General features: G+C 37.5%; 1 protein-coding gene across 7 annotated transcripts in view; it reads right to left on the reverse strand.

Annotated features, from left to right (window-relative positions):
* NCOA1 (nuclear receptor coactivator 1) overlaps positions 1-22,168 on the reverse strand; it is a 211,398-nt gene that overhangs the window by 82,544 nt on the left and 106,686 nt on the right. For all 7 annotated transcript variants that reach the window (XM_045844373.1, XM_045844372.1, XM_045844374.1 and 4 more), the window contains exons 3-4: positions 13,522-13,676; positions 2,853-2,958 (exon numbers count right to left, since the gene is read on the reverse strand). In XM_045844373.1, the coding sequence (XP_045700329.1) occupies positions 2,853-2,941 (89 nt within the window). In that variant the 5' untranslated portion in view covers positions 2,942-2,958; positions 13,522-13,676. The remainder of the gene's footprint in view (positions 1-2,852; positions 2,959-13,521; positions 13,677-22,168) is intronic.

The raw sequence follows: 22,168 nt of genomic DNA on the forward strand, positions 1-22,168 counted from the left end.
AAAAAATACAACTAAGTGACGAAGAGATAGCCAGCCTACCAGATGCATAGTTCAAAACACAGGTAAATCAGGATGCTCATAGAACTGGTTGAGTACGGTCACAAATTAGATGAAAAAATGAAGGTTATGCAAAGTGAAATAAAGGAAGATGTAAGGGAATTAACAGTGACAGGAAGGAAATTGAGACTCAAATCCATGGTGTGAACTAGAAGGAAGAAAGAAATATCCAACCAGAAAAGAATGAAGAAACAAGAATTCAAAAAAATGAGGAGAGGCTTAGGAACCTCCAGGACACCTTTAAATGTTCCAACATCTGAATCATAGGGGTACCAGAAGGAAAAGAGGAAGAGCAAGAAATTGAAAACTTACTTGAACAAATAATGAAGGAGAACTTCTCCAATCTGGCAAAGGAAATAGACTTCCAGGAAGCTCAAAGAGTTCCAAAGAAGTTGGACCCAAGGAGGAACACACCAAGGCACATCATAATTACATTAGCCAAGATGAAAGATAAGGAGAGAATCTTAAAAGCAACAACAGAAAAGGAGACAGTTACCTACAAAGGAGTGCCCATAAGACTGTCAGCTGATTTCTCAAAACAAACCTTGCAGGCAAGAAGGGGCTGAAAAGAAGTCTTCAAAGTCATGAAAGGCAAGGACCTACATCCAAGATTACTTTATCCAGCAAAGCTATCATTTAGAATGGAAGGGCAGATAAAGTGCTTCTCAGATAAGGTCAAGTTAAAGGAGTTCATCATCACCTTATTATCTGAAATGTTAAAGGGACTTACCTAAGAAAAAGAAGATCAAAACTGTGAACAGTAAAATGACAACAAACTCATAACTATCAACAACTGAACCTAAAAAAAATGAACTAAGCAAACAACTAGAACAGGAACAGAATCACAAAAATGGAGATCACATGGAGGATTATCAGCAGGGGAGTGGGAAGGGGAGAGAGGGGGAAAAGGCACAGAGAATAAGTAGCATAAATGGTAGGTAGAAAATAGACAGGGGGAGTTAAGAATAGTATAGGAAATGCAGAAGCCAAAGAAGTTATATGTATGACCCATGAACATGAATTAAAGGGGAGGAATGTGGGTGGGAGGGGGTGTGCAGGGCAGAGAGAAATAAAAAGGTAATAGGACTAAATAAATCTATGTACATTTACATTTCAAGATCCATGCTGAGAAAACTATATTGCAGAAAAATATATATAGTGTTATACAGTATGTAAATTTAATAAATGTTCTATATTACTTACAGATAACTATATATACATAATTATTAAAAACAGATTGGAGGAATTAATTGTAGATCAATCAATTTATTCATTAATAGCTTTATTACTTTTATTTAAATAAGACTATGCAAATATGATAAAACACTAACAAAATGCTAACAATACAGCGAAATATTATCACCCCTATGAGGTGGGTATATACAGTTTCCTGGTCTCTATCCTTCTATAAACTTTTAAAACATCCTTCCCCAAAAAATTAAATGTAAAAGACATTAATTGTATTTATTCTTAAGTTTTCCTTTAAGAAGGACTGACTTTGAATACAGACACAGATAAAAACACTAACTTTCATTCCCCAAATCTGGACTGCACATGGACACCCACATTCCTCCTGGCGTCTGGACACTCACCTAAGACCGTGAGTACTCAGGCTGCCATCCTCTGACAGTCTGGACTTAAGGGAAACGGTCACTCTTCTCTCTGCAGCCTGGAACCCTGGCACTCTCTCTCCTGTTAACACCGTTTTCTCTCCCCCCATGAGAAACAAACATGTAGTCCCACGACAAGGGTCTTCTGCTGCTTTATTGTCTAGATCAGTGACTGTCAACTGGGGCCATATTGCTCTCCCCGACCCCAGGGGACATTCAACAAGGTTTGGAGACATTTTTGGCAATCACAACTGACAGGACACTTTGGTTATCATAACTGATATAAATATGCTACTGACATTACGAGGAAGCCATGGATTCTGATGAACACCCTACACATACAGACTGGACCCCACAACAAAGACTTACCTGACTGACCATGTAAAGCAGTGTGCAGGTTAAGAAACCTTCCTTTAGATCCCAGAAGATAAATAGAATAAAATCCCCACTCTTCTCTCAGGCGACAAGCTTACTCTTTTGATCTGATTAAGGTTCCTTCTCTATCTGGCATTTGTTAGAGTCTCCTTAGCAATAATTCTCTTTTAGCCAATTTAAGGTGATCATATTCCTTAAAACATACAAACATTTAATTCTACATCCTTTAAAATCTTGATATATTTCTTAGTTCCACTAATACCACAATGCTCTAAGGCAGCAAAGACGTAAAATGGATTTACTTACTAATGACAAATACTGACTGTGTCCTTACTATATACAAGCCACACACTGTGTTAGGTACTAGGGATAAAGTGGTGAGCAAGTAGAGACAAGGTCCTTACCAAATGGCAGCTTGCTTTACAGTGGAGAAGCCAGGGATTCATGAAATAATCCCACAAACTAGTAAAAGCTGAAATTATGGATCAGAGCTATAAAAACGCGTGTGAGGCAGATACATGAATGGTAGGTATTTGACATGACAGTTATGGAAGAGAGGGTTCCCTTCAAGGAAGTGACGACTAAGGGGCGTCCGCAGAAGGTCTCCGTGGGGACTGCAGGGAATCTAGGGGAGCAAGCTGCACTGACAGCAGCGCTGTCAGGGAGCTGGGGAAGCAAGAGAGCACGGTGAGTGTGCAGGACTCGAAGGCAGCCAGGAAACTGGGAGCAGAAGAAACAAAAGCTCTGAAGTGGCAACGAAAATGATAAAGCAGCTCTGCCAGGAACAGACTAAGAAAAGCGTGTTCCTACCTCGATGCCAGTGTGTCACATGGCGATCCTTTTCTCTTATGTGAGTCTGGGTTCGCAGGGTCAGATGAACTGTCCCCAAGGCCACTCATGTTGAAAAACTTCACACCTAAAAAGAAATGACGACAATAAGAAATCTATCCTAATGAACTTGAAATGCATAGGGCAGGACGAAGCTCCCTTATGTTAGAAAACACTAAACACTGTAATCTCTCAACAACCAGATCACTACAGCCAACAGAGGTGTCTTCGTCTAGATAAAAGCACAGGAGCATCAGCTATTTAGTGCTTCTACACTTTCTTTTCTGTATCTGTAAAATAAAATGAACAATTCTTTGTGAAATCATACAAATCAACAGGGTGAAAATATTGTTAGGATAATAAAAGAGATACTGAGATTTTTTTCCCCATGCTTTCTTATGTAAATGTAAAAACTAAATGTATAAGTGGGAGTTAGAGAAATTATTTTTTATATTTATTTATTTTAGACTCCACTTGAAAAAGGATTTCAAACAACTTTTACTCTTAAGGTTTGAGATTTTATATTGACAGAAATATAAACAATACATATATGATCAAAATTAAAGCAATGAACTAGATTTGGTACTTACCAACTTGGAATTCTAAACTCCTAACCTCGTGTTTACATACTTAGGTGACAAAGATCAAATGTTTAGTTATGTTAAGATCTTGGTAGAGATGCCAGAGGACACAAAGCCATTTCTCCTGTTTGCCAGCCAGGTCTCTCTCTCACATGTGGTGTTGGTCAGTGACTGCATTTAGAGACCCCCCCATCTGTCCCTATCAACCGTTATTCTCTGTGGACTCTCCAGTGAAACCCTACCCCAGAATCCTCTCCCCAGCCTTGTATTCATTACTACTCCTTGGATTTTATTAATGCCAAACAACATTTTATCCACTCTCTTTCACTCCATCTATCCTTGTGAAAGAAGAGAAAACTCCTGTTAAATGGAAAAAAAACCTGAACTTCTCCTTAGATTCTAAACTTATTAAACAACTACAGCATTGCATGTTGAAAGCTATACTTACAAAGTTTATTATAAAGAATTCTGAGATCCGTAAGAATCTCTCGCATGGCTTTAATAAGTATGTCTGAGTAAATCCTTTTGCTCTAATGCTAAAACTGGCCCAAACAGACAAGTTGTGGTTAAGCCAGGACTTAAACAATGCCTTCCTGACCTCCAAGCCCATGCTGTCCAGTAGGGGGGTCCAGTAGCTTCCTCTGCAGGGAAGTGACATTTGAGTACAAATGGCTTTGCTGCAGTTTATAGGATAGATCAGAAGGATGAGCAACTGGGATTGAGAAACAAGATGAGAGGTTCTCTGTTCATCTAGAATGAGGCACTTGGTTGCACACTAGAGTCCTAACAGGACGTGAGACTGAAGGAGGGGACAACCAGAGATCTCCCGTTAAGGAAGAACTGACAGGACATGGATACCAATCAGAAACTAGGAGTACAAGATTAAAAAAAACAACAACCCTACATGATTGTAATCCTATGAGTTGGAAATTTTCCTGAACTGCACTTCTAATATGGAGACATCAGAAATGTGCCTTTTTGGTTGCAAACACCAAGATCTGTCAATTTTTGTTTTCTACATATTTCTAAATCCATTCCTTCCTCATTCTCCTCTCACTGTCTCTGGCTATACCACTAACACAGCCTCCCAGAGGGTCTCCCCGAGCCACCAGCACAGGCCATCAGAAATGAAGTCTGGTCATGTCACTCTCTTGCTTAAAACCCTTCACTAAATTCCCTCTGGCCACAGGACAACGATCAACTTCCTTAACACAATATACAAAGTTTACATCAGCTCCTACCTATCGTGGTGTCTGTTATAGATTTTGGTGAGTGAGTCACTAAACACCCGTCCAATCAAGTGTTTATATATGTTATAAACATAAACATATAAACTATATATTATAAGTATGATTTATATATAAAAAGATTATATTATATACTACATATGCCTATATACACACATATAGATTATACATATTAATTTTAGTTTCAACCCAAAGGACTTTAAAAACATAATCCTTGGCAATATCTCATGTTCCCAGTAAAGGTAAAAATTAGTCAGAAAACTTAAAATTTGTCTCCATGTAGGTAGCTCAATTTAGCAACAAATATTTATTGAGCTCCTACTACATGCCAGTCTCTATTCTAGGTACGGGGGATACAGGTGTGAATCAAGTTTATAAAAATCACTGTCCTCACAGAGCTACATTCTAGTGTGAGGGAGAGAGAAAATAAATAAAATAAAGGGTATATTAGAAAGTGACTGGCGCTATGGAGAAAAATAAGGCAACAACAGAGGCTCAGGGGTACGAAAGGGGAAGGGCAGCGATTTCAAGTAGGTAGTTCCGGAAAGGCCTCACTGGGAAGGTGCGATGTGAGCAGACTTGAAGGAGGTGAGGAAGAGGCAATGACATCTGCAGGCAGAGGGTTCCTGGCAGCGGGGGCACAGCCGCAGGGCCTCAGGAGGGAGCATGACTGTGCTTTTCGAGAATGTGAGAAGGACCAGTGTGGCTGGAACAGAGGAGCGAGGGAGTAGGAGATGAGATCCGAGAGAGAATGACAGGCTGCACCATGCAGGCCTTGAAAACCACGTTAAGGGCTGTAGCTTTACTCTGAGTGAATTAGGCAATCTTTGGAGGGCTAAGAACCGAGGAATGACAAGATCTGATTTTCATTCTAAGATTTCCTCTATGAAGGATAAATACAATCTTTCTTATCTCAATAATTTGGTATCTAAGTTTCCAACTGTTACATGGGTATTTCCATTTGGCTATCCCACTGTAAGCTCAAATTTCAACATGTATAAATACATGATGGACTTTTAAGTTCCAGATTTCTAGTAACGATAAATAAATGAGATGAGCTGCATTATGGATTAATGTCATCATTTTAAAAAACCTGTTAAACCTCCTGTCAAGGGAGAGAGGAAAAGCCTGTATTAGGAAAACAATGACAATTTAAGGTGGACAACCTCAATGCAAAGGCAAATACACCTGACTTGACAACAGCCACCGCCACAAAAAAGGTGTCGAAAGACCCAACATGGTTTTTTAGCATCCATTCTGACACCCAAATACTAAACAATAATCAGCTAAGTAATATATCACTGTAATTAATAAGACTGCTACTTCTTTTTTTTAAATATATTTTACTGATTATGCTATTACAGTTGTCCCATTTTCCCCCCTTTATCCTTCTCCATCCAGTACCCCTACTCCCTCCAGCACTGCCCCCCCATCGCTACTTAGTTCATGTCCATGGGTTGTACACACAAGTTCTTTGGCCTCTCCATTTCCTATGCTATTCTTAACTTCTCCCTGTCTACTTTGTACCTACCAATTATACTTAATTCCTGTACCTTTTCCCCCATTCTCTCCCCTTCCCCTTCCCCACTGATAACCCTCCATTTCTCTGATTGTGTTCCTGTTCTAGCTGTTTGCTTAGTTTGTTTTTGTTTTTGTTTTTTTTAGGTTTGTTTACAGTTGTGAGTTTTTTGTCACTTTATTGTTCATAGTTTTGATCTTCTTTTTCTTAGATGAAGTCCCTGTAATATTTCATACTATAAGGGCTTAGTGATGACAAACTCCTTTAACTTGACCTTATCTGGGAAGCACTTTATCTGCCCTTCCATTCTAAATGATAGCTTTGCTGCATAAAGTAATCTTGGATGTAGGTCCTTGCTTTTCATCACTTTGAATACTTCTTTCCATCTCCTTCTTGACTGTAAGGTTTCTTTTGATAAATCAGCTGATAGTCTAGACTGCTACTTTCTTTTCTGATTAAGAGCCATAAAAATATAAATGAGGTTAACCAAATATCACAATGCAAAGAAGGCATGTAATTTTGTTTTCACACAAAAATAAAATGTAAATATCTTAAAATTTATTAAGACAAAAATGAAATTATGTAATAAATTTATAACAAAAAAGCATCAACCCTAAACTTTTCAACAAAAGTACAAATAAAAGAGAGAAGAAATTGATAAACAGGAAAGAAAATGAAAGATAAGACTTTAGAGTTTGCTAAAACCCAAAAGAAAAGTTAGCTGACTCCTGCTTCACTCCCAGGAGCCACTTCTTGTTTCCTTAGCTGTCTATCTTCTCCATCTCCAAAGACACCAGGTTATACCCATCTGGAATTCTACTGGCTCTCAAAATACTTCTAGGCATGTATTTCTTAATCAAGTGTGATATAATTTGTATATAAATCATAATTTGCTTGTTTCTCTTCTCTTCTAGATTGTGAACTCAAAGCCAGTTACTAGATCTTTTGACTGTATATCCCATTCCTAACATTATGCCTAAAAGATATAGAAGCGAAGTGGTTAAATTATGTCACTAATACATTTAAAATTTTTAAAGGATATTTAAGATTTTTTTAATGGTTAAATCTTTTTCTATAGCTGAGAAGTAGAACTTTCTTGAAATTCATTCTCCTGTTTTCAATGGGGAAAAAACACAAAAACAAAAAACTGACCTTCCTGGTCTAGAAATGAGAGAACATCTCTACTAATTTTGAAAAGGTAAAAGGTCTACTATTTTGGAGAAACCACCTACAATACTTGATAGCACTGCAGAGACACAAAGACATGTTACAGGTATACAACTGTAAACATAAACAACACAATCTCACAAACTCTAATTTCGAGCAACAAATAAATCTGGATTTAAAACGAGATTCCCCATACTAAGCTCCTCTCAGACTACTGGCTGGATATTGACATCTGCTAAATTTATCTGAGATTCTGAAACTGAGGAGACATCAGACAACAATTCGAGAGTGACCAAACCAGCTGGCCTACCAAAATAAGAGCCAGTAGTAAAAAGCTAAGGTGAGAGTCACCAACAATTTGCTGATGATTCTGGTATGAACTGCTTTCTGTTTACAAAACAATAAACAGATAGTGGAATGCAAAACTTCTCATGAGTGAAAACTATTATAGTTGTTCTTTTTGTGCAGTGGCTTTATATTTCGCAGTATGAGTACTTAAATAAGGTTCATTAAGAAATGCTGGTTTAAGGAAACCAATTTGCATATCACCTTTTAAAAAGGGATAAGGTTTCTAAGTAAAAGTACCCTGTTTATTTAAAAAGACTTGCTAAATTATACCCAAACAATCTCATGCAATCTCTAGAGAGCAGTTTTAGGAACTGGAAACCACATCTACCTCTGTTCAAATGGACCAGACTGAACCAAAGAGGTGGGGCTGAAGAAATAGGTCAGTGCTTTGTATTTCAGTTGAGTTACACATTTCTACATCAGAAATTTGTTACTCATCTCCCAGATGTAGCTGAAAACAGCATGATTTGAAAAATAAGTAACAGTTAACAAATAACTGTAATAATATACTTTAAAATGCTCAGCAGGCAATTAGCACAGAGAAGCACAGATGCAAGGGACAGTCTGCGGGCGACTGAGGAGTGTCTCACAGGAGGAATGACGAAGAGCTCCTGCACTGGGTATCAGCGACAGAAATGCGTCCCCAGGGCCCGGTGATGCCGTGGATAACGCCTGACTGCAGACCAGAAATGTTTCTCAAACTGGAGTCTTCCACACCTACGGTTCTCTGAAAGAAGTTTTCAATTTTGTCTTTTCATTTCAATGGCAATTGAAAGAAACCCTTCTGGTGTGTTGAGAAAAAAATGGGGACTTCAGGATTTTTATTGCCCTTTTTGTGGCTAAATTTCCATTGTTTGGATATACCACATTTTGCTCATCCACTGATGGTCATTTAAGTTTTTTCATTTGGGGACTATTTATCAATAATGTTGCTGTGAACATTTAAATGTAAATTTTTCTGTGAACATATTTTCAGTGCTCTTAAGTATATACCCGGGGTGGAACTACTAGGTCAAACTATAACTCTCCTGAACTTTTTGAGGAACCGCCAAGCTGTCTTCCATAGTGGCTGCACCATCTCTTACCAGCAACGTACAAGCATCCCAATCACTCTACATCCTCACCAAAAATTGCTATTTTCTGTTTTGCAATTTTATTTTCATTAGAGCTAACTTTGTGGATGTGAAATGGTATCTTCACACATCTCTAATCACTGATGACATTGGCCATTTGTGTATCTTCTTCGGAGAAATGTCTATTCAGGTTCTTTGACAATTTTTTTTCAGTTGGTTTACTAGTCTTTTTATTGTTGAGTCTTAAAAGTACCTTATGTTTGGGTACTAAACCCCTATTAGATACATGATTTGAAATATTTACTCCCATTCTGTGGGTTATCGTTTTATTTTCTGTATAGTCCCTTTCAATAAATGAGAGCTTTAAATTTCGAACTCCAGCTGGTCTGTTTCCAACTGTTCCTCCTTGGTTTAATCAGTACCACAACTGGGCTTCCATGAAGACAGTTTCTACTGATTGCTGCTTTTCCATGTTTTTGCCATGTTTTTGGTTTCTTCAAAAGCCTCCTAATTTTTTTGTCAAAAAAACAGGTATTTTCAAGCTAATGGCTGAGTAAGGATGTCCATAAACATCTGGAAACAGAAATCCTCTCTGAATCCATAAAGCAAGGGACCAAAATTCAGATGGTAGGCACACCTAGCTCCTGCCCCCATAAGTGTCTGCCAATATCTTAACCATTATGGTCAGATATAGAAAGCAAAGGCAAAGAAATGGACTTAAGTAATGAATTCTTAAAAATGAGGACATCATTTTATTTATTTCATCGATTCTATAAAATATCAAGTTTTTCTTAAAGTGTTTTCTATAAAAGAAAATCCTGTGCAAAGTCTTGTAAATTTATTCAGCTAACAAAGACATTACAAAGGATTGGGTAATGATTTCTAAAAGTATGTAATGTTTAAAACAATTTACTTAATATATTTATGTTTACTACTAAAAGCTTATTCTACAGATTAAGAGATAATGCTTTCTTTCTCTGTATTTTTTTCTAAATGGAAAAATTGTAAAAGTTTATTTTTTGTTTTTTTAATTAGCAAATATATAGAAAAAAGAGGAAAATCAAATTAGTTTTTTCAACTTAATATTTTAAAGTCCTCATATTAACTTTATTTAAAATATAACTTTTTAAAGATAAAAAAGAAACATATACATTTGCCTTGCTAAAATACCCCTGTAGGTATTAATTTGTTACTGTGAAAAAACAGAATATGAAATAACATTTGTGTAGCTATCTTATTAAAAGAATTTGGCAAAAATACCTTCAACATTTCCTTGAAAATCTATAAAACTCATTAGATGATTCCAGTTATCTTGAAATGACATTGGTTAATTATAAATACATTGTACATGTCTTCCAAAAATCAGTTCTACATTGTTCTAATTTGTGAAATAGATGTTGGGATTTCTTTAAAAAAATTAAAACCAGTCTTCCTGACTATAGCTGTCTTTATGTAAACAATAAAATGAATATTTGATATTTACTTGTACATACATAGAATACAGTCTAGCAAAAGGGTAACAACCTTAAAAAAAAGAAAATGATGACTACAGAGACAAAATCAAGTGATAAAAATTTCAATGTCTCTTTCCACCAATTCCACCTTCTTTCACAGATTCTGATACTAATGAGCAGAAAAAAAGCTAGAAGCTGGCAAGAATAAAAATCAGCATGTGACCCAGATAATCCACAGATGATTATCCAAAACCAAATAATCACATTCATTACATAAAATTAGTCCAATATCTAAAATAATTAAGCCCCTGATCAGAAGTTGTTCAATTTCTCTAAAATATTTCAGAAACTCGTTTCAGAATACAGTATGGTTAAATATACACACATAAACCGATAAAGAAAATAAGTATACTAAACAAAATTTTTAATCCTAACCTGAGGATATGTTTACTGATTTTAGAGAGGGAGGAAGGAAGGGGGGTAGAGAGAGAGCGAGAGAGAGACATAGATGTGAGAGAGAAACATCAGTTGCCTCCCGTGCATGCTCCTGACCAGGGATCTAACCCACAACGTTTGGGTATACAAAAGATGCTCCCACCAACTGAGTGACCCAGCCAGGGCAGTATACTGAAATTTGATCTTCATGTTATAAGGTAGCAAAAGTACCAAAGTAATAGAGCTGCATGGGTCAAAATAATTTGCAAAAATAATGCAATTATATTTTGAGGGCACTAGAAAATTATCAAGTCAGGTAAACCTTCAGTTAATTTCAGGGTCATTTCCTCCAACCAAAGAGGAAAGGGCATGAATAAAATTAATATACAAATCTACATGGTATAATTTTCATTGCCCAAATTTATAGGAAGAATATGCATTTTTAAAAGCCCAGCTTGAAACTTGTCATATTGCTTGATTCGAATGTATCTGTCAAAAGCATTATTGTTACCTATTAAAAAATGAAAAAGAAGTCTCCAAGCATTTCAGGTGAATATCTGGTTAAACAGCATCAATATCTGCTCAATGATCATATGAATGTAACTGCCCTCTTCCAGGGCAATGTGCCCTGTATGTGCCTCAGCTTCCTATCTCTGAAATGGGTTATAATGCTACCTACCTCATATTTCATGTGTAGATGAATTAGTAAGGTTTATTCATGGCCTTACATTTTCTGTGAAACTTTTTATTATTTTGTTCCTCTCAAATTGTTTGCTACTACTGACTTTATACTGCAGAAGTGGGAGCAGGCAAGACAGCCATTTTGTACATATTTTTTCTTACATTTTTTAAATTGTTGTTCAAGTACAGTTGTCTCCACTCCCCCCCACCACTCCCCACTTTTTGTGTATTCTAAGTGGTTTTCACAGAAGGTTAGAGAAATGCTGTGCTAGGTGATCATTGCTGAGGTACCTTATTCTGAAATTTTATAAATCTTAGACTTTGGTTTAATTTATAAGCAATGTTTTCACACTTATTATTCTGTTGAAAACACTGGAAAGTGAAATTTGAGTTTTACATGTTTAGAGATAGTCTTGAGTTGGGCACATACAAGAAGCACATACATGAAGCAACCAAGGAATGCATAAATAAGTGGAACAGAAATCAGTGTCTCTCTCTCTCTCTCTCTCTCTCCCCCCCCCACCCCCATCCCCGTTGCCTTCCTCTCTCTCAAATCAATTTAAAAAATTGATTAAAAAGCAAATAATAATTAAAATCCTAGGTGGTATTTACAAGGTTCTCAAACACATGAACAGAGAGAATCTTTTCAATTCTTGGTCCAAACATCACACAGAAATGAATGAAACTGATCCTGTTTCTGATCCTGACTTATCTTCTATGTCATAATATAAAATGAATTATTCCTGTAAGATGTGAATCACCTTAAAGTGTAAATGTGCTATTCCTTCAAAATCAAAAGTTCTGCCTTTACAAACCTTAATTTTTGTCCAAAAATATATAAACCTTAGATTCTAAAAGGATATGTAAACTTACACACACACAGAAAATTTCTTTCAATAACACCAACTCACCTCTAGGAATCCACCTTCTGGAATTTTGAGTTCCTACTATTTTAACAAATTTTCTCCTGAAAAATCTTTATAGTCCGTTCTCCAGGTGAGGTTCTCAGTAACAAGTCCACGAATCTCCAAAGTCCCATATCAAAGTCTCTTTAGAAAGGAAAATACATGGAAACAGACAGGCTCGAGCTGACTTGCCACTGTGCAAAATGACCTGTCTTTGCACTCCTCCAGAGTGTCACGGAAGGCAAGGATGAGCTGATAAACTATTCCAGGTTAAAGGAACCAAAGAGATTTGACAATGATGCAGTGTGTGATTCTAGATCAGACAACTGACAAAATTTTAATGCGGACTGTATGTATATTTGATATAATAAAAAAATCAAAGTTTTCTGAATGTGGTTATTATACTGTGTTTAAGTAGGAGATACATAATGACTATTTAGGAGAGAAAGATCATAAATGTCTACAACCACTCAGATGATTTTTCATCATTAACACCATAATGGTTGTGGAAGAACAGAAGTAGTAATAAATACATACAGAGAGAAAGCAAAGGTAACAGAATGCTTACAATTGGTGAGACTGGGCAGTGGGCACAGAGGTGTTGTTCAGTCTACCAATCTTGCACTTGCTTGGCAGTTTAAAACTGTTTTTAATAAATGCTGAGGGGATATTAAAAAGGTAAAAATTGCCCTGGCTGGCGTAGTTCAGTGGATTGAGTGCGGGCTGTGAACCAAAGTGTCACAGGTTCGATTCCCAGTCAGGGCACATGCCTGGGTTGCAGGCCACGGCCCCCAGCAACTGCACACTGATGTTTCTCTCTCTCTCTTTCTCCCTCCCTTCCCTGTCTAAAAATAAATAAATAAAATCTTAAAAAAAATGGTGAAAATTTTCACTGTGACAGGAAGAAAGTAAGACTTTCTCAGAGTCACTCACTGAACAATGAGTTAAAGAATAAAACACCTAAGCCAGAGTTCGATCACTAGATCATTCCATTTTTCCTCCCTTTCTCTTTCATAAAGTCAAGGTACTAACATCCCCTTACTGAAGCCTATGTTAATTTCAATGTGCTTTAAAGCAGTTTATAAAGTGTAATCTAAAACTTTTTGAACGTTTTCAATTAGAAATGTCAGCACATGTTTGTAGCATCTCAGATCACAGTCAGAGTCAACAGGTAGTCATTTTCCCTCCACACCTCTGTAGAGACGCAGCTCTTTAAAACCAGAGCCGCAGCCAGCCTGTACCTGGGAGACTTCCTTGTTCATAATGAGTCCTCGAAACAGACAGGGTCGGTCAGTGCTCGGGAGGGCCGCTTCCAGGGGAGTGGGGCACGGATGCTCTCCAGAGACGGCTTCAGTCTCTTCACTCCCACCTCATTTAAGGGCAGTTTTGCAAACAACTAAAACAAAGAAAAGAAAAAAAAAGCAGAAGGGAGATTAGACTGTCATTTTACTGTCTGAGAAATGATAAAGGTCAGGATGCTAGGTAAAGAAAATACAACTTTTAAGGCCAAATGGAAAAATATTTCCAAAGACAATGGATAAAAATCTGGTTTTACAGCTAAAGTCCTTTTTGGTCATTAAATACACACTCCTATTTAAGACTTCTACTTATGTAATACCTAATTACATTCTGCCCTTAAGCTTCTACAAGACCCATTTATATGTCTTTTAAAGATACATTTTTTTCTGGCTGTATTTATATGTTTATCCTTCTTTCTACTTATAAATACTGATTTTTTTGTATTTTCAGTTGGCATTTATTTCCTTGATTTCTGTAATACTCCTCACTATGTATTAAAGTTACTACGTTACTTCAAATTTTTTACTGAAAAACTTTGTAAACATTCCATATTCCTAATATTTAAAAATGCAATTCATTGAGTTCTGGCTCCAGGAATGATGGACTAGCTTGTATTGAACTAACTTGCCCAGAAATAACAATTAACTCTGGACAAAACAGGAAAGAAAAACTGTTTGAAGACATTGACAAGTGACCAATGACAGGCAGAAACGTAGGGGATTGGATCACTGAAAGAAAGGAACCAAACTGGAAGAGATCTGCCTTGCAAGACTTTTCCCTAAGAGAACTCTTCTTCCCAGTACACCCCTTAAGGAGCGGTAGAGACCTAAAGGAGAAGACCACAGCCCCACTGGTTCGAGGCATTGGAGAATGCAGTTTTCAGAGTTGAAAGAAGCCCAGAGAACAGGAGGGGGAGTTCATGGTAGGAAGGGTGGTCTGGTTACGGGGGGAAGTGCCGAAACCAGACACAGGGGGCACACAGAACCAAAGACACCAGGAAGAGCTAAAGGAGCAGGGGGAAAAGAGGAGTGCTGGTCTGATATTCATTATTATGACGCCAGTAAGCCTAGTATTCTTAAAATGTATCTCCTGAGTAATCATTATGCAATTATTTATGCTACTCAGAGTTCACTATTAAAAGTCTTTCCTCACCACCTCTCCTCTAGGATTCCAAAGCAGGAGATCCGGCATGAATGATCTGATCTGGTCTGATATGATACAAACTCCTCCTGGATCCCCATAACTACTGGGCATGCCTGGAGGTTTCCCATTAATAGTTCCAATCTTTCCCTCACGGGTAAGGCCCTTCTGTCTTCATTAGCTGCTTCCAATGCTGGATTCTGGCACAAGAGCTGGCTAGTGCAGCACCTCTATTCCTTTAATTTAATTTATTAAATTATTCCATTTAACTTCCTAAATTCAATCTCATTTAAGAATCAGATGAGGAAGCACGATGACAGAAGAGCACCTATAATGCAGTTAACATGGGGTAAAAAGGACATCTGTACAACATTCTTCCTTTGTTATTTTGAAGTTAGGCAGACACACAGAGCCAGAACTTAAATGTATATTGAGAAATGGAAAAAATAAATATCTATGGGTCTACCACCCAGAATTAATAATAGTAAGCATTTCTGACATATTTATTTTCTTTTTTAAGCATTACCAATAAGTCAAAGGCCCCCATACTCACAGAGCCCACTCTGTTCATTCCCCTCCCTTTAATGGAAATAACTATCATCATGAATTTAATATACATCCTTCCGGTCAATTTTTAATATCATATAGATAGATAGATAGATAGATAGATAGATAGATAGATAGATAGATATCAAACAAAATATACCAATGCTCTTATGTTTAAAAATATACACGTTGAAACTGCACATTACACATAGTCTACATCTGCAGATTTCATGCACTATGTTTCGGAGTTCCATCCTTGCTGAAGTGTGAGAGCATGTGTAAGTGTGAGTGTGTGTGGTTGCTGTTGTTCATATGTACATGTAAATATACCACATCTTAACCATTCTTGTATTTAAGTTGTCTGTAAATTTTCATTATTACAAATAATGCCTTAATCAGTGTTCTTATTCCTAATCAGGCTTCTTGTTCCTATTTTCATATGCACAAGTGCAAGAAATACGAACAGTAATATGCAGAAGTGGAATTTCTGAGCTGTAGTATTTGCATACTTCCATTTGTGTAACTGCCGCCGACATGATTGTTCCACACTACTACTAGCAGTGTGTGAGAGAACCATTTTCTCCGTATTCTTTCCAATACTCGGTATCGTCAGACATTTTTTTAACCAGGCTAATGAATGGCAATGGGACCTCATTTCAATATGCATTCCCCTGAGTATCATGGAGACTGACCTGTTAGTCGGCTGAGGCTGGACATCAGTGTGAGGAGCCTGGCCCCCACTGTCTACCACCTGTTTACTCATGTGCTCAACACCCACACACGTACAAAGCAGTTTCAGAGCTGTTAACCTGAACCCCCATAGGAAACAATCTACCAAGTAAAATACAGGTGCTTTTTAAAAAATTTTATTTACTTATTTTTATTTTAAATCCTCATCCAAGGAAATGTTTATTGACTTGAAAGGGGGTAGGGGAGAAACACTGACATGAGGGAGAAACATCCATCAGTTGCCTCCTGTGCATGCCCCAACCAGGGATCAAACCTGCAACCTCGGAGCCCTATAACCTTTGGTGTATGGGATGATGCTCCAACCAACTGAGCTATCTGACCAGGGTGAGTACAGGTACTTATGTACAGTTCCTTTGTCTTTAGATTTTTCTTCTTGGGGTGGTCGGATTCTTCATAAAATATTCTTCCAGTTTCTTGCATGGAGGATAGAGGCTTCAGTTTGGGAAGCCCAAAATGGAGAACACAGCAAGGACATTCAAAATCCAAGGCTCATATAATCGCCTTCCACCTTCAGTGTGCCTGGTGTCCATTAGCCCAGAGGCCCTATGTTTTAACCAGAAAACATACTTCGAGTCTCACATTCCATTAGCATAGGGGTAAAGAGCAAAGGAAACTGGGGTGTCTGTTTCTTCAGTAGCTTTTAAACGATCTTCCTCATGTTAGTCCCTGGCCCCTCTTTCCCTCCGCTTCCACGGTCATGCAGTACCACCAGTGTCGGAGCCCTTGAAGATTCACGAGTACAAATCCAACTGGTCCTTCGCTTTCTCTACTTAAAACCTGGCTTTCTTAGGTCTAGTCAGTGTTACACTATTCTAGTTGTTTTCCAGCCTCAAAAATTTTGCCTTATTTTCTCCCACATCTCTGGATTTGTGATTTAAAAAATAAAAACAAAGAAAACAAAAGCCCAACCCTTGTTAACTTTATTTTTGTTGTTGTTTAACTAAATGGAGGTTTGGAAAGAGAACAACATTAAATGCATGCACAATTTGCTGCCTTTACCTGGAATCAAACACTATAATGTTCTTTGTAATATTTTATTTCTTTTCAATTTTCACTTCATTTTTTAATCTTTTAAAAGTTTTGCTTCGTGCATGTTAACACTTTGTCTTTTTGAGAATTTTAAATCCACCATTTTGACATTCTCAAGAACCAATTACTAATTAAAATTACTCAAAAACAAAGAATTACCTGGCTGGTGTAGCTCAGTGGATTGAGCGCAGGCTGTGAACCAAAGTGTCCTAGGTTCGATTCCCAGCCAGGGCACATGCCTGGGTTAAGGGCCAGGTCCCCAGTAGGGGGCATGCAATAGGCAACCACACAAAGATGTTTCTCTCCCTCTTTCTTCTTCCTTTCCCCTCTCTCTATAGATGGATAAATAAAATCTTTTTTAAAAATTGTGTGGAAAAAAATAGGTATTTTTCTTGGGACAGACCATAAGATTTCCATGAGAGAACAAAGAAAGAATGATGTTACCAACTTTCCCACTAGTGCAAGCTCTTAAATCACAAAAATGATTTAAATAAAATTTGAAATCAAGCCATCCAATATTAACATTAAAAATTTTTAAATACATATAAATTTTATTTATTTGAATTCTTCATAGTGTGTAGTTGCTTTTTCTTAATAATAGTTTGTGAAGAGAAGGCCTAGAAAAAATGAAGACTTAAAAAATAAAATTGTTTAGTTTTTTAATAGAATGGCAATATTTATTTTCTTTGTTAATCTTTAATTTTTAGAAGGCTGATTTCACTGTGCTTATGATTATGAATTGCTTTTATGAAAACTTTGCACTCTCTCTACAGAAAAAACATTTTACACCAAGTTTTGGGTGTCTTAAAATAGCTGGGCAAATTCATGGATATTGTTAGAAGACAAAATTCTATCATGTTGAAAAAAATAGGAAAACTGTTGCTCCGTGCTAAAAGCAGGAACTGCAAGAGGACTCTAGCTGGGAAATAAATTTTGGTAAATAGAAAGAACTGTACCAGTGGACCAACACTAAAGAGAACCACAAACCCAAAGAAATGTTTCGTGCACATGTGCAACAAGGGATGAAAAAAAATGTTTGTGCTAGCAATGTTAATAAGAGCAAAATATGGGAACAAGCCAAATGCCCATCAATGACAGAATGAATGAGTAAACTCTACTACATTGACACAATAAAGCTTCACACCAGTGAAGCGAAGCTTTAGCCATCTACACACCTGAGCTTTAGCCATCTACATCTGCCCTTAGGCAACAACATTCCCTTTTTACAACTGGTATAGTAGAGGATCTTGATTAAAAGTATGGATTCTGGCCCTGGCTGGCGTAGCTCAGTGGATTGAGCGCAGGCTGCGAACCAAAGTGTCGCAGGTTCCATTTCCAGTCAGGGCACATGCCTGGGTTGCAGGCCACGGCCCCCAGCAACTTCACATTGATGTCTCTTTCTCTCTCCATTTCTCCCTCCCTTCCCTCTCTAAAAATAAATAAATAAATAAACATCTTTAAAAGTATGGATTCTGGAGCCCAACTTCGCCATTACTAATTTTCTGATCACCTCTCCATGCCTTGGTTTCCTCATCTACAAAAGGCAGGATAATACTTGTACCTACTAAAGAGTTGTTAAGAGAGTGAACATTTAATATTTTAAAGTTATTTAAAACAGTGCCTGGCACACAGTAACTACTATAAAGCGTTTGATTAATCAACAGGCCACAGCCAACTAGTTTAATCTCTCTTCTACTGGTCAGCCACCTGCCTACTAGATGATGGCAGCTGCCATGTTTTCCTTTAGTTTTTGCCAGACTTGGGCCCAATGCACTTCTGCAACCATTAATTTCAGTAATATATATACTAAGGAAATTTTATATACCTTCATATGGCTTTTTGGGTTTTAAGATTTTTTATTTATTATTTTTAGAGCAAGGGGAAGAGAGGGAGAAAGAGAAGAAGAGAAACATTGATTTGACAGAAAAACATCCACTGGCTGCCTCTCGTACGTGCCCTGACTGGGGACTGCACTCGCAACCCAGGCATGTGTCCTGACAGGGAACAGAGCGGTCTACCCTTCCTTCCCTCTGAGGGATGCTGCCCAACCAACTGAGCCTCACTGGTCAGGGCACATGGCTTTTGTTTTTAATGTATTTCCTGCTTTTAAGAGGACACTGATGCTTAAGTGCTAAGTTTTAAAGATAAAATAAAATTTTTAAAAGTACAGTAAGAAGTCAATCCAGAGTACTTGGTTATATCAATTTCTATTTCTTGCCTCTTTTGGAAATAGGCAGATTATAACCTTGAAACCAAAATTGGGTTTAACTGCCTGCATTTCAACTACTAAACCTAAAATATTAATGACTATACCCATTATTACATTTAAAGTAATAAACACAATACTACTACTTCTGGATACAGTATAAACACATCTATTTTGGAGACAAATTATTCTAAAAAACAATTGCCCCTACTACTTTTACACTCTAGTCTAAGCTCCACACACCAGCAAGCACCTGCCTTTTGAAATCTTTTCCACTTCACACCCTATTCAATCACCAAGCCCCACCTAGTCTATTTTAAAAATAACCAATCCACATTATAAAAATGCAACAGCCTAATCCTGCTTATACCCTTCCACATAGTTTTATCTCACTTATAGTAACATCCAAAACCCGCAGTATAGCCACTCTCCCCACAGGACACTATCCTTTCCTCGGTTCCTCCCTATTCCCTAGTCTTTCCCCACCCCACCCATTACAATATACTCTCCGCTGTGAATAATCCCTCCCATTTTCTGCATCTGCCCAATCCCTACTGATAGTTCAAGCTTCAGCTAAAACTCTACTTCTCTTACCCCAGTAATATAAGTCAACTTTCCATTAAACTTCCATAGCACTTTCTTTTTATTCATAGGCATTTTCTGCAATTTTTTATTTACATATTTGTTTGTGTGATTGTGTGCTTATTACTTATCTTCCTCGATAGACTGTATGCTCCCAGGTGAATGTTTTTTAACTGGAACAGAGTAGGTACACAACATTTTAATAGTTTAATATGTGGAATTAATGAACCTGTTCTAAGTCAACAATAAAATGCAGTTAAAAGCTCAATGAGGATGAAGATCATTAAACTGGTCAAAGAACATGGCGAATCTTCCTGAACAATTCAAGAGCAGTATCAACAGCATGAGGGATACACTAGATTACTATGTAAGGAATTAGGCATGGGTTTGGAGGGGAGAACACAGGGAGGGAAGGACGCTGAAAGGCATAAAGTGCTAGTCTCCACTAACTGGGGAAAACCCTTTTCCGTGGCATCATTCTGCCATATAATTTATCCCTCTGTTTTTGCCACAAGGCAAAAGAAGAGAACACCAGGGTGCTGGGGAGAGTCCATATCCAAACTTAAAAATGAAACGTAACACCTAAACTACAAGTATTTAATTCTTTCCTAAAGAGCAACTCTACTAAATAAGGAAGGCAGCTGTTGAGGACTATCAACGCTAAGCTGCACTAGATCTACAAAGCACTAACACAGGATACTCAGATAGAACTTGAATTCCCAATGCAGGTTTTTATGTGTGTTCAAAGGTGGCATTTTCTTAAGGCCTAAAACAAAGCAAAGGTTAGATCCCTTCAGGTAAGTTAAAACCAGCATAGACTTTATCAGATGAGTGTTTACATTACACATCACACATTTTTCTATGTGTAGGCTCTACGCCACACACTGTCACCTGACAAAAACCTTCTCAGCTCTTTGGGTAGAAAAAATAGATACTAAAGTTAACTGATAAAACTAGTTGTATCTAGATATCTCATTTTCTTGATATTTCTAAATTGCATATTATCTTTTAAAATAGAGAAGTGACCAGCCTATGTGCTTAGAGATTTTAATAAGTAATTCCATTTTTTTGGAACCGAAGTCATAATCCTGTGGTTATATTTAACTGTCACTTTCCACAGAGCGACACTGGGAACACGGGATGCGGGCGGTTGTCTAGCAGAACACTGTGTGCAGCAGGCCAGGGAGGGGGGTCAGGCCCGCTGCAGACTTGGAGGGTACTGATGATCTTGAAAAGCTGAACAAGATGCTAGTTTAATACCCATGGAAGAGAAAGAATGAACAGTTTTAATGAATGGTATGCAAGAATTGCAAAAATAGCTGAGTAACAGTTGTAAGAATCAAGAGAGCTGGGGAAATGGTTGTACGGTTGCTAGTGATAGTGTACTTTGTGACTTTGAATGATAATGATGAGCATTTTTAATTTGGGCGTTGCCTGGATATACAAATATAGACATCATATAGGTAATAATGAAAGCTCAAGATTAGTAAAAGAAGAGGTTCTTTCTGCTGAGTTTTCATTACACAATACCACAAAATCATTCATCTCTAAAGTAAATAGGGAATTAAGTTTTTATTACACAAGGTCTCACATATAAACTCTCCTTAATCACACAATCAAAAGTAGCTCCCCTCGTAACTTTCTACCTCAAATTATCCAGTTCTACTTAGTGATCTTTTCTTCCTATGTGAGTGTGAGTGCCAAAGACTAGGAACTTCATCTCTCGTTCACCGCGCTCCCTGAGCACCTGGTGCAGTGTTTACCACTTACTGAGCTCTTAAATATCTGAGGATTGAATGACTCTGCTTGTTACAAAAATAAATGATGTGGACTGGATGAAAAGAATAAAAAGAAAATGTCTGATCACTTGGTTCTAAAATACCTCACTAATGTTTATTACCTATTTTTAAAGTTATAAGAATAGGCCTCTGGTTACCATCATGGTTCATACAGGGTCCACCACTTACTGCTGTAGGGCCCATGAGCTAACAATGGTTTTTACATTTTTAAGCGGTTGAAAAAAATAAAAAGAAGAAGAATATTTCATGCCACAGGAATTCTATATGAAATGAAGTTCACTGTTCATAAACAAAACTTTGGAATACCGTCATGCTCTTTGTTTATCATCCACAGCTGCTGCTGCACTGCACCGGCTGAGCTGAGTTTGCCAGCCCCGCTCTCCACGTACTCCCCTCCCTCTCCCTCCCGCCCTGGGAGTCCATGCGCGCATCTGCCCCAAGATCAGATCAAAATCCACTTTTGAGGAATGTCGCTTGTACTCCCTTGAAAAATACTCTGTACAAAATCCTCTATATTGTTTTGTCAAGTACTCGGTG

This window comes from Phyllostomus hastatus, unplaced genomic scaffold (assembly GCF_019186645.2).
Source record: "Phyllostomus hastatus isolate PE091 unplaced genomic scaffold, TTU_PhHast_1.1 phas_contig_402, whole genome shotgun sequence".
Lineage (NCBI taxonomy): Eukaryota > Metazoa > Chordata > Mammalia > Chiroptera > Phyllostomidae > Phyllostomus > Phyllostomus hastatus.